The sequence below is a fragment of the Ambystoma mexicanum genome, chromosome 4q (genome assembly GCF_040938575.1).
Source record: "Ambystoma mexicanum isolate Mex_15411 chromosome 4q, UKY_AmexF1_1, whole genome shotgun sequence".
NCBI classification, from domain to species: Eukaryota; Metazoa; Chordata; class Amphibia; order Caudata; family Ambystomatidae; genus Ambystoma; species Ambystoma mexicanum.
The window spans coordinates 778,372,738-778,386,077 of NC_090928.1; the positions used below are offsets into that span (position 1 = coordinate 778,372,738).

The window sequence follows — 13,340 nt, forward strand, 5'->3', positions numbered from 1 at the left end:
TTGTAGTCTCCCTTTGTGGACAGACATAAAACGTTTAATGCCATTACATATTCATAGACACGTTTTCTGCAAAGGCTGCAAATATTACAAGGTACATTTTTAGAAAGAAAGACATTTTAGAAAGAAAGTTAGAAATGTAAAGTAGAGGAGCAGAAGGCAAATGACATGAAAATTCATCAATTAATCACTGCCATCTGATGAGTATTTAATAATTAAATTGTAGTTTTTGTCAAGATATTGTCTCAATGCCTCAAGATGAGTAATGCTCTTTATTCGAATGTAATCAAAATTCTTTACAAATGGTTCACATCTTTAAATAATGGGTGCAAATATATATTAGTAAAATTTACATTCTCATTTTCTCCCAAGATTGCCAACCTTTGATTTATTGACTACGCAAACACTCTGCTCATTTAATAACAGTGAAACTGAACAGAACTTCCACTATAAGGAATACTTTGAAAATGTTCCCAGATGTCTTGCAGCATTACGTGTATTGCTTGTTTATTGCTCATCTTAATAGATGTAGTGATGATTTTGATGCATTTACTGGTCTCCACAAAAACTGAAGCATAGCGGTAAAAGTGTTTTTTTTTTCTTTTACAATTTCAGGGCTTCATTTATCAACTGCAATACATTCATAATAACTGAAGCCAATCAGGATCGAGACAGGTAAATTTATTTTGCCAAATTAAAAAGTAACAGAATGTTGTGTCAAATGTGTACTTGCAATTCAAGCCACTGCTCAGAATGAAGCATTTGCTATAATCTTTAAACACATGAAAGGTGAACTCCCATGCCACCAGTGACTGCTAAAATTCTACTTGATGATCTATCGGTATCCAAAAGCCCATTCTAAGATGGACCCTACACAGAGATCTGATTTCTAGTAACAGGTGTCTTCTGTGAAGAAGGTTCAAGTGTTGCACTGAAGCATTTTTTGTGCAGAAATACAGTTTGTTTAAAATGTAAGAACTGCACCACTTTGGAGAGGCTGGAAAGGCTGAAACAATTGTAGTATCAGAAAAGCCCAAGATGAAATAAACGGATGAATCCGTATGATTTATTAAGTTCAAAATGTACTTGAGCTAGCAAGCATGTTGACATACTTTCCTCATGCTCTTCAACTAAAATGATTCCCTCGTTTAAGGAAATAGGGTTCCTAAACTATAGTATTCTCACATGTTTTATGCATTTCACAAGTGGAAGAGAAATGTTTTCCCCCAGGTGACGGCACAAATGTTGACCTTAAATTAATAAATAATTCATAGATTACAAACTCTACTGTGGAAAAGGCAACTGTTCTTAAGGTAAGTGGTCAAAGGCATGCCACAGTCTACCCATGCAAGGAACAGAACATTAATTTTACATTAATGCCAACCTAAAGACCGGACACTCCAACTAAACGTTTAACTAGGGCCTGGATCAGATTTTAATGTGCCCGACAACATGGCTAAATTACAGAACTTTATGACCAGGATTGTGCTCTGCACATGACAAGTAAAAGGCATGCATAGTAGTATAAACCACCAGATATATGGATACTGAAAAACGTGCTCTTCTTTTGGTAAACTATTAATAACAGTGTAACAGTCTTATACAGATATTTATGTTTCCTACACAAAACCAGGGGCCTTTAGGGCAGCTGAATTAGTACTGGGGGAGGGAAAACACAGTTTAGCAATGACGTATTCCTGTACAACAAATTGCAAGGTGAAGGAATGAAAACAATAAAGGAACAGAGAAAATAGATCTAAACGCTCAGCAAATGTAACGTTCTTCAAAAATATGGTTAAGACAAATGTAAAAGAACTCGATGGAATGATGACATTTTAGAGACTAAAATAGAAATGCAGTGATTGGCACGGTGGCACATTCCACATAAATAAACTACAATTGAAGGGGACTTGGAAGTCATCAAGCTTTGGGAATTTTGGGAGGATTCTACAATAGGACTAAGAATAAGTGTGTGTGAAACAGCACATTAACAATTGCAGGATAGAGTAGGCTATGTGACCTGATTAAGATCAGCACACATTCAATATCAGGAGCACCAGAGGGATGACTCTGTTCAGACTTCATTGATGGGGAATAAGGGTAACCCACTGAGGTAAACGAATCGAATGCACATTGCTACACACAATGAGAGCGTGTGCACGTCCGTTTGGTGGTAAGGACTGGGTTTTGGTCAGATCTAAGCGGACTGTGCTTATTTTACTTCAGAAGTAGCCACTTAAAACGATTGCATCCTCCGATTCTTAGACACAAGATATGTACAATAAGGCCGCCCCACATCAAACACTTTCTGTCCTGAATTTTCACGGGCTCCTTCGGCTCTCATTACTTTAGTGCAGCCCTGCGAATACTGGAAAAAGCATCTTTTGATCTGTGCATGGACTCCATGGGCCCCGATTTATGCCTGGTAAACTTCAACTTGTACATGACTGCACTGAAGTTTTTTTGCAGTTCGAATTACTTTGCCAAAATTCGGCTCTACAGAAGGTGTGAGAAATGCCTAATAATCAAAAATGGCAAATGAAGCATCTCATGCCTAATACCGTGGTGAGGACACAAAACGGAGTTCTGGCAGAATGGTTCTTCATTGTCAGCATTGCTGACTTTCTCAAGAAACCAAGTAGATGGTCTGCAGTGTTAATATGTTTAGTTTGCACTGGCCATTCAGGGGATTATCACTGTCATGGTTGTCGGACCTCTGATACACTTTGTCTAATTTATGTAACATTCATTATGTATAAGTTCAAGCAAATACCATTTCTCTGCAAACAGACTGGGACTGCTTAGCGATCATGCACATTTGCAAATGGCCCTCACTTCTCTGCAGTGGACTAATGGGTGAATTAGCCCGCCAGGCTTATGAACAAGTAGCTTATGAAAAGTAGTGCAACTCTAAATGATTGCTAATGTAAAAGCTGTGAACGAATACACTGGGGTATGTTTTAGGGTTAGTGTTTATTGCACATTCAAATATGGCTTTGGTTCAGGTACAGGGGTACTGCCCTTTGGTAGGAAAGCATGAACGTTTTGGAGATGGGCAGAAAAGTTGTGCTGATGCTCCAGAGTTCATAGAAATGGAGATCTATGCTTATTAGATATGCAAACAAAGCAGTGCCCAAACATAACATGTGCCAAAATGAAATCATCTCAATGTTTCCAGAAATGCACATAGAAACACCCAATAGTTATACAACGATATTATGGCTAAATAACCATGCAGATCCAACCGCCTGAATAACATATTTCCTGTACCAGTCATTAATTACAATAATCAGATCTTCAAGGAGAATTAACTGCAAAAACAATGTTCCATTCTTCACACATCCATTAACATTCCTCCAAATGTCACGTTTTCTCAGACTTAGATGAGCTACTGTACAATGCGACAGACATCTCCTGAGTAGTTTCAAAAGCCGACCTGCAGAAATGTTCAGTCCCATTTTCAAAGTAAAAATGAGTTACAGTGCGTGGATGGCCGATTAAGCTAACATTAGTGAGGAGTTCACGTTATGTTTGTTTCTGTGCACAGTGAAAGGTACAGTCTGGGTTCAGTTCTTAATGATGATGCAACTGTCTTTGCTGTTGAGAAATCTTAAACGATGCAGTTATAGCCCTCAACATTGCTTCTGTCGCTGTGCCCAAGTAACTGTGGAAGACTTGGCAGGGCTTCAACAAATAGGTAGCAAATATTTGGGCATGTCATTCAGGTGAATTTTAAAGAAGTCCTGGATAGGGAAGAGGAGTGAAATCCAAAGAGTTCCAGTAAAAATCTTTGCACTGACGAAGGATTTCAAATATTCACAATGAAAATGATGCAGGGTCAGTGTCTGGGAAGGCCTGGCTGAGGTTCTGGTCCGCAGAAAGAAATCTTCCCAAAGATGAAGATATCACCTAAACGAGCACTCACTGGTTTAACTTAACGATAACTGCTGCATATCCGTGTTTAAACGTTGATAGATATCAAGCAAAGGCACTGTTATTTAATCTTCTCCATAGCAAGGAGGGGCGCAATGCAGAAATCAACCAGTTCCATGGCTGCTGTAGTCAAACACCCCTTTCTTGAAGAATGGCGAGAACTCGCAGATAGTGTGCTTAGACAACGTGAGTCCAACCTTGTCAATGTGCAGGGGTGACGTCGGAGACTTCAGCATAATGGTGAAAAAATCCCGGAGGTATTTCTAAAGAAAAAAGAAATCATACAGCAATAAGTATCAAAGAAGAAATTAACTAAGTAGGTTAACAGGTTATTGGTTAAAAGGCTGAAAAAGTAAACAGAATGAACATGAGTATGCTAGTATGCTACATAATGTATGATTTATTAGGCAGATAATATGCATAGGCATGTATTTTACATAGCAAGTCCTATCTGTAAGAAGAGGCGCAGAGCTTCTGTTCACTGCAGCTGATGCATTTGAAAAATGAATGACATGTTTGGTGCGTGTATCTGATTAAAATGCAGCGGGAATATCACAATATTAGAAAGTAGGTCCTTACATATTTACATTTCTCGCCTAAACACAATGTGCAGCCGTGCAAGTTTAAGTGAGTTGCCGAAAATCACTCATTTGAGTCAAATGTTGAGCCTGGAATTGGAAACTGAGTGTATATAGTTTCCATGTTCAAACAACTAAGCTACGGAGCAACACTTCCTGGAGATGAACACTGACAAGAACTGAAGTCCCATCCCACTGCTTAAATCGACTGCACAACTCAACCCTAAATGAGTAAACAAGCTTGTCAGACAGACACTGACTATAGTTTGCCCTTCTAGCTGCCCGTCAAGGTAATCCGACATTACCAGTCGTCTATAAGCGAAGCAGAACATTGGAATGTCGGTGTAAGCGCCAGCCCACGGAGGAGCTGAGTGAAACAACTTTGCAGAGCAAGTACATCCGGTGTAAAATAAGCATAAGTTTGAAAAGTACACACAGAGGAGATATCCAACTCTACGCAAATAAGGAGGCCATAGCGGGTAAGCTCAATTTTCCAGAATGCAAATGTGTATCAAGTAGGTTATGCAAGGAAGCTTTCCCTGGGGGAAGTTGTTGGTGGACACTGATGATTGGCCACTGTTCAATGGGTAACACACAGGTGAGGGCAAGGACACAGCGTAAGAGGCATTCTGTCCTATAGTTTCCTGTATTCAGTAGCAAACAGTAATTACAATTGTGGACAATGACCTACATTTATGCTGAAGGATTCCCTTGGTTTTGAAGGGAGTGAAATGCCAAGGAAAAGCCATCCAAATACTTAGGTTCTAGTATTACACTGTGTGGTTGATGGGGGGCACTGATCATAATTGTTTTTGTTGTAATGAACACATTAGTTATGCATTAAAACCAGCGTCCTGATTAACTCTTTCTACCGGCCGCTGCGAAATGCCTTAGACTGGAACAGTGCACACAAACATATAAGAAAATGTTTAAATAACAGCTGTGAATAGTGGTGAAAATATAACCACACACATTCTTTCTTGTTTGAAAATATGAACATTATGTCTAAAAAGCACTTTTGAAATGTTATTCTTCAAAATAAACTACTTTTGACCAGTGTTGCTGAATATATATATATTTGCACCATATTTAAAAAAAAACAAAAACCTTGGGTAATATTCAAACAGTGTCACAAATGAATTGCCATTTGCAACTGTGGTGGGCCACTTTTCCAGTGGTGCCTGAGACAATTTTATGACCCAGTCTGACTAACATTTTCTCGGCACCAATGAAAAAGTGGCCGACCCTGTGTGCAGCCGCCTCTCACAGTATCTCACTCTGAAAGGGCTTCGGAATACAGCATAGACAACGCTGCATTTACGACCAAATGCCCTCTCTTGCGTTCATCTGAAACGCCATCAAACTGTTCACTGCATAATAGCGCGTTGTCCATGCTGTTTTGTCCGAGCGAGGCCCTTATTGAAGAATCGTGGGCCTCGGCGAATACAGTATATACAACGCTGCAATCCAGAACAAATGCCTTCTCTTGCGTTTATCTTTCCAGTGAACATTCGTGTTGTTTCTCAACACGAATATTCACTGAAAAGATAGCCGCAAGACTCGAGAAGGCATTTGTCACGTCTAGCACTTGGGCGAGAGCTCAGCCCACCACCACCGAGCCTCAATGCAGCCACAGGCGCTTCACCATCACACTGCCATCGCACGGGAAAGGTGAAAGACATTCAGACCATCTCTTAAGAGCGGGAGCATGACATCACTTTCGACCGCCTGTAATTTCACTTCATGTGCCAAATACACAAAATAAGCCTCTAAAGGTATGCTTGCTGACACCCAAAAAACATGTCATGTGCTTCTCGAAAGATGCATTTTCCTAGTTATAAATCGATGCAATGCACACATGTGCCATCAAAACATAAGTGAGATGCCCTAGCAAATAGCAGTTATGAGCCCTTACGATGGGGACCAGTGCGGGCAAGATGTTTGACAATGTACGTATGTGCCTCAAACTGCATGCAGTCACACTTATACCATGTAAATACAGTATGCACAATTTGGAAAACAATAGTCCGCATGGTCACATGGCACCTACAAAAATGAAGAGTACATTTACAGCAGTAAGCATCAAGATAAAACACCAGAGCAAAGCACTAAACAAAAAACAATGGCCATGAAGATGCTACTGCAGGAACCCCCTCCTATGCCTCCGCTTTTGCAGAGGCAAATGCATGGAGGCATGGTACGACTGTTCCATTAATATTAAAGCCTGCCAGGTGGCATTGGCAATGGGATTATTTCCCCCCTACTCGAGAGAAAAATGGTTCAGGCAGGAGTTAACCTTCATGTGTCGCTTCACGCCCAAATGGTTACCACAGATTTACCATGCATACACACCACTATAAAAAGAAAAACACACAATACTCACTTTATGAACCCATTGCTCTCATATTCTAAATATCTAACTATCAGTTCAGCACCTAGGTAGGCTCTACACGTCATGTCAATGTTAAAACAGCCCTCTACGTCCAAAAGGTCTGATATCACTGAAACTTTACTTTTAGAGCTGGGCTCGGCTGACAAGATGCAATACGCTTGGACTGGACATATTTGAATATTAAACCAGAATGAATGCTTCCAATATTTAATGAAAGTATAGTGCTTGATCATTTGTAGACATTGTATAAACATTTATGAGATTGAGCAACCAGCTAAATAAGAATACTGCTCTGGCTTCTGTTTGTGTCTGCCTCTATACCCAATCTCCTTGTTCTTTGCATCCTGCCTTAATCTTCAAAGCTCTCTGTCTCCCTGAAGCTCATTCATGGAGACGGAGAACGTCGGAGACAGAGAGCCACAGCTTCCATTTTACTACAGCGTGGCCCAGTCTTCAACGCTATCGGTCTCCATGAAGGAGCTTCAGGGGGTCCCTGAAGCTCCTTCATGGAGCTGGAGACTGTCAAAGACTGGGCCACGCTGCAGTAAAACGGAAGCCGTGGGCGGCGAAGCTCCTTCATAGAAACAGAGAGCGTTGATTCGAAGACTGGCCCATGCTGCAGTAAAATGGAAGCCGTGGCTCTCCGTCTCCGTCTGCCACAACGAACTGGGGTGGATGCAGGGGTTCTGCTTCATCCTCCGATGATAGGGGGTTATCGGTGCTGCTACTGGCAGCTCAAATGGGCGGTATGCTCTCTTATTCCCTATTTCGTGCAGGGGTTGCCACCTTGCGAGGCACTGGTGCGAGTGAGCCCCAGTTTTTTGCAGCCGTATCGGGACTCGTGGCTGCCGATTCTTGCTGCATCCTGCTTAACTTTCTCCCCAGGCATTCCGCTACCCACGCCACTGATTAGGGTTGTTATCATCAAGTGTCGAATTTCGCTAGAGGCTCGGGACTTTCACGGAGGCTCTCAGTGATGCAACCGCATTGCCTGCGCTTCAAGTCACTATGTATCTCTTAACCTTTCTCAGTCATAGTGACCTTTAGCATTGCATTGTCCCACGAGTAACTATCCCTGTTTGACGAGTCTTGTACAGAAGGAGTTTGTTTAGGGATAGGCAAAAAGGTTATAACATCTTCACCTATGCTAACCATGGTCTGGTAGCTAGGATGTGCCAAGAGAAATGGTGAATTGAAATCAACCAATTCCAGAGGAGGTATTTCCTGGATCAACAAAACCACATTAGGAAGTTGGGGTTGCTTCCTCTCACAAATTCAAACCCCACACACTGGCATTGATGGATAAGATCGAGCCGAGGGAGAAGGTAAATGCAGATGGGCATCATAAATCGCTTGCAAGACACGCTCAACCACTCAGTCTAATTGGTGATCTGCAAGGCATCAAGACCTCAGCATTAAGGCTCGAAGAGATCAACAGAGTTCCTTATGACGGAGCAATATCAAGAGATGGACTAGGAATTGACGGAAGACTTCCAACATTCATTAATCAGATAGAGCACTTGAGGATGCATGCCAGACGTAGGCCCATGATGAGCTCCAGAGTCTGGATGGTTAATGAAGGTCATACCCATGGAGGGATAACCGTACCCGTAAACCATGCTCTTTCAAGATCAACTCCTAAATTGATTCTTTAGAGTGTGAGAAAGCGGGAGGTGTCTCACTCGCTATTCCACGGGGATCGGTCATCCAGATGGCCAAGACACGGCCATTGATTTTGGAACCAGTTCCTAGGGGTGGGCCAGTGCGGGAGGAAAACCTGGATGAGGTTGTAGAGGAGCAGCCAAATGCCTCTGCAGGAAATCTCGCACCTATTCTGCCTATATGTTGGAAACTGGAATTTGCTACATGTGCAACACCAGTCATGGTCCCTTTACAACGAAGAGCCTTTGAGACAAGGTATCCACTGAGAAAGTATCTAAATATAAAGGAGGAAAGCCCGGGGGACCTTTAATCAACAATAGTTCACAAGGGTCCTGTTCTATCTAGACCGGGTGTGGGTAGACCAATAATTAGGGGAAATAGAACAGGGATGGACAGCTCAATTGCAAAACATGCTAAACAATGCACAAATTGGCAGGCCTACTGGAAGGACTCAGTAAAAACACTAAAGTTTAATAAATAGATCAAGATTAAAACAAGTATTAAATCCAGAAAGATGTGACTGTATAATCACAATCAAACACAATAATGTGGTGTGTACAATTTCAAAGAACAATAACCCACAGTGTAAAATAGGAAAACAATACCACAAAAGTAGTCATAAGGTGAAAACAACAATTAGAACAGGTAAGTACAAAGTCAGTGGTACAATCACTGTGTATTAATATGCAACGTTTGTGAACTTTGTTCAGTTTGCAGGCTCTGATGTTATCCAGAGTCGTGAAGTCTCGATATGTTTCAGTTCTATGTCATGAGTACAGAACCTTTATCAAGAGAGGAGTCAGTTGGGATTCCTATCATCAAAAACTATCAGTGTGGGTGTGATGCTGGAAATGCATCAGAGGGACAGGGCCTCCGTATCCTTGTCCTTTACTGCTTTTTATAGTGTGTTCTGTTGAGTTTTCCGCGCAGGAGTTCATGTGGCACTCCTGGCGGTGCAGCTCTCTCTTTTGGTTTGGTGAATAGACCCGTGGGATACCCTTATGGCGCCCATGGGTAGGGGTACAACCCTGTGCCCCTAGTGTATGTTTTTGGGCACCTGTGTGTAGCCCACAGAGCAGGGTACGGGCTGGTGGCAGCTCTGTGCTGAAATGACTGGTGCCCCGAGCGTCCTCCATTTTGGGATACCCAGGCCCTGTCATTTGGAATCAGTAGATTCCAGATGGAGACAAAATGGCCCCATGGCCTCTTGCCTTCCATCACCTGTTACCTTGATCTTCCTGAAGTCCCGGGAAGCCCTGCCTCTGTCCCTTCCCCCCGACTGGCTGTTGGGTGGAAGTTCCGTATATGGTAGTATGGGGGAAGTGCCGACCAGACTGGCTGGAGCCTTCTCAAGGACCGTATGTTGTGGGTACGCCTGTGGGTGGGACCTGGGTGAATGGAGTGTTTGACGAATATGCATTCTATGTTGTGGCTGTCTAGTATCTAGTGGTTGACACATGGTTGAGACAGCCCTGCCCGAAACCGGTATGAATGCAGCTTGGAGTGTTGAATGGCTCGGTACTTGTCCCAATACACATAACCTGTTGTGAGTGTCTGGAGAGAAGTGAATGGCCTGAATACCTTGTGTGCCTGATTGGCTGCCTGCCTGCATGAATGACCGTAGTCGTGATTGGATGATTGAGTGCGACTAGGCGGAATGAATGGGAGATCAACAGAATATCTGGGGACCTCTCACTGCTAGGAATCGTGTTCGGAAGCTGAAGTCCACTACGATTAGTAACTGGAGTAACTGAAGGTTAACCTTGAGCCCTGCTGGACGAGAAGAATTGCTGTTGCTCTCCTTCGCAATCTGAAAGCTGCTGTGCCTCAAGAACTGACCCAGAGAGGACCTGGTAAGGCGCCCTCTTCCCAAGCTACAAGGGACCATCGTGCACAGCTGATCTTTGCCTAAGCTCCCTGGTAGACAGACCTTCGACAGACTGCCGACCCGATACGGGGATTGCTGCGGAACTCCAAGGAGAAGCGCCCAGAGTGTTGTCCACCACTGTCGACGACCGCCGTCGCCGACTGGAGCCACCGTGCTCCCGTTGCTTAAGATCTTCATTGATCCAAGGATGCTCTCGTCCGCATCGTCGCTGCTGTATCCTGCTGGAGAAGGCCTGACAATCGACTCGCCGAGGAGCACCCAACGGTAGGTTTCCCACCAGACAAAGACCACAGAGACGCTGACGACTCGACGCCCTTGCTGGGTCACAGTTCTTCAACTCTTTGCGGTCCAGAACTATCGACACCGAGGTGCCCCGTACGCCTCTTCCTGGCAGGACGTTTAGGCTTCCCCGTCAACGAGCACCGCTAGGAACGACGCGGCCAATTCACTGTCGTATCTCGACCTGTTCTCGGTCGGACATTTGACGACCCATGACTCCTGCCTGAAAGGGAGGACACTCAAGAAGGGTTTTCGATTTCCCCGACGAGGAACGCTACAACGGCAGGTACTTTGGGGTTGCAGAAGTATTCGAAAGTCTAGTGTGAACAATATATGGAATGGGCTTGTATTTTTCTTCTACAGGTTGCCCAGGTGGGGGGATCTCCACACAGAACTGTGTCTAGTGGTAGGGGCCAGTATTCTGCCAATTGTTCAACCATCTTGCTTTCCTTCCTCTCTCTACTGCTGGTTTCCTCTTTATTTTGATCTGTGTGTCATTCTGACCGTATGCACTTTAAGGAGATCGAATTACGTTAGTGGTACCACTTTAGAAATGTATATATTTACCATTGGTGGTTTTCAGAGTACAAAGTGAGTTATCGTGATCGTGTATACGACCTTGAATATTAATTATATAAAGACTGTTTTACAGTGTGTGGATATTCCTTGTGGGTGCTTGGGGACTACACTGTACTTAAGAACCAGCTTGCATCACCTCCTGAGAAGCTAGACCTTGATTGCTCGACCACGTACCAATAATAGAGAATCTTGGCAGGGGTCTCTGTTCCTCCCCTCTACCATATAGAGAGCAGAAGTGCAGCTCCCCCCTCCGGTCTTTACAGTGGGCCAGTCACAAGACCTATCGTGGATGAAAGAATGAAACGTAATCAGCATAAAGTGCCCTAATTGTTTCAACATAACCAAAAATGGCCAGGGAACCAGAAATTACAAGGCAGCCAGTTACCTTGCATCAGTTCTTATGGGGTGAGTAACTCGAGAGTAGAGTACAACAGGGAGGAAAGCAGTAATCCCTGGGCATAGCTACAAAGAAGAGCAAAAAATGGCTATTCAGTCGCTAGCAGTGAGGGGGAGAGAGCGAGATAACAGGTATAAGGTAAAACGGCAGAGAGGTTAGCCAGAGCTCGTGAACAGATAATGGACCCACCTGAGGTCCAAATGGTACACGTTAAACGGAGCCGGGTCCAGGAGTAACGGGAGCTCTCTGCGGGCAGTATAGGGCTCTGTGAGTCCGAGTGCCTAAGGGTGTGCAGAGCTAAGGTACACAAGATTAGGCAAAATACTAGTGATTACAATCTTCAGGTGGAGCATGGATCATAAAATATAACAAAAATGTATATAGAGATTACCTAATTAGTAGAATCAGGAAGAAAACATATATCTCTATGCCCCAATCAGTATTTATAGATAGCGTGGAGTGGGCTGTACCGTTTTGAGTGTAGAACAATCAGTATCTGGAGACAAATATATATATTTATAATCAAAATGCGTCCCACCTGTATAAAGCTAAGGAGCTGTTACGGCAAACAATCCCTTCAATGGACGAAACATAAATAAAGATAAGATACCTTTAGAACGTGGCCCGCGAAGTACGTCAGGCTGGAATGCTAGGTATGTACGGCATTTGAGGTCCGCTGTCCGTGAACAATCAAGGAGAGCTAAGATGAAAGAAGAACAACTACGGTATAGGTACGATAGTGGGGACACAATTATACCAAAGGCAGGTCCCTAAATGACTGCCTGAAACCCACACATACCTCATGAAATGAGCCAGAGCGCTGCAGCTCGGTCACAACTCCGCGTTCAAAAGGGGTGACGCACTCGAGTACTAGCATCTAAAGAAACATGACGCTAGGACGTTGCTAGGGAACCCTTGGACAGTGAAATCCTTCGTCTCAATCCATCGGTGTAGACGGGCAGTGATCTAAGAAGTATACCTGTCGGCCATTTTGGAAGGGAGTGGACCGCCAGATGCGACCAATGTGGAAGTAAGCCAAAATACCTCCTGCTAAATCGTGAGAGGGTAATAATGACCAAAAATGTGTGCCGACCACAAAGTACGCCGAAGTGGCTGATAAGCCATTGCGGTCCTAGAATTAAGCAAAACATGAAGACATGATACATCTGTCTAAAAAATGCTGTATATCTGTCTAGTACAGCTTAAGAAATGTTTCCACCAAAATAGTGCAAGGTAAGATGGTACCGCGACCGCAGGAGGAGGACACTGTGCCCTTAGTATTAACTCAAAATTTCACAGAAAGCAGAGCACGACCAAAGTTGTATTGAAAAGGTCTGCAAAAGGGAACGGAGCGAGCCACATATAAATAAGTGTGGTGCTGACCTATGGCTCGTAATTGTATACCGCTATGCCTGGAAAGCATAAATAACTTACAAGGATAGTAATTATACAGAAAAGTAGTAGGTCACATAATAACAGAGGGCATAGGTGAACCCTATGATATGAGGGGAAATCCTCCTGTGTAGATGAATATAACAGGTTTGGCTACCCTCCTGTGTCAGGGCTGTGGGAACAGAAAATGGAAAAATAAAAAAGTTAGTACCACCCATTGCAGTATCAGAATTGATACTCTGT

The 13,340-nt window shown here is 43.4% G+C and overlaps 1 protein-coding gene across 2 annotated transcripts in view; it reads right to left on the reverse strand.

The window, feature by feature from the left end:
* Positions 1-250: 250 nt before the first annotated feature.
* KIF16B (kinesin family member 16B) overlaps positions 251-13,340 on the reverse strand; it is a 3,050,718-nt gene continuing 3,037,628 nt past the window's right edge. For both annotated transcript variants that reach the window (XM_069608346.1, XM_069608345.1), the window contains one exon: positions 251-4,193. In XM_069608346.1, the coding sequence (XP_069464447.1) occupies positions 4,035-4,193 (159 nt within the window). In that variant the 3' untranslated portion in view covers positions 251-4,034. The remainder of the gene's footprint in view (positions 4,194-13,340) is intronic.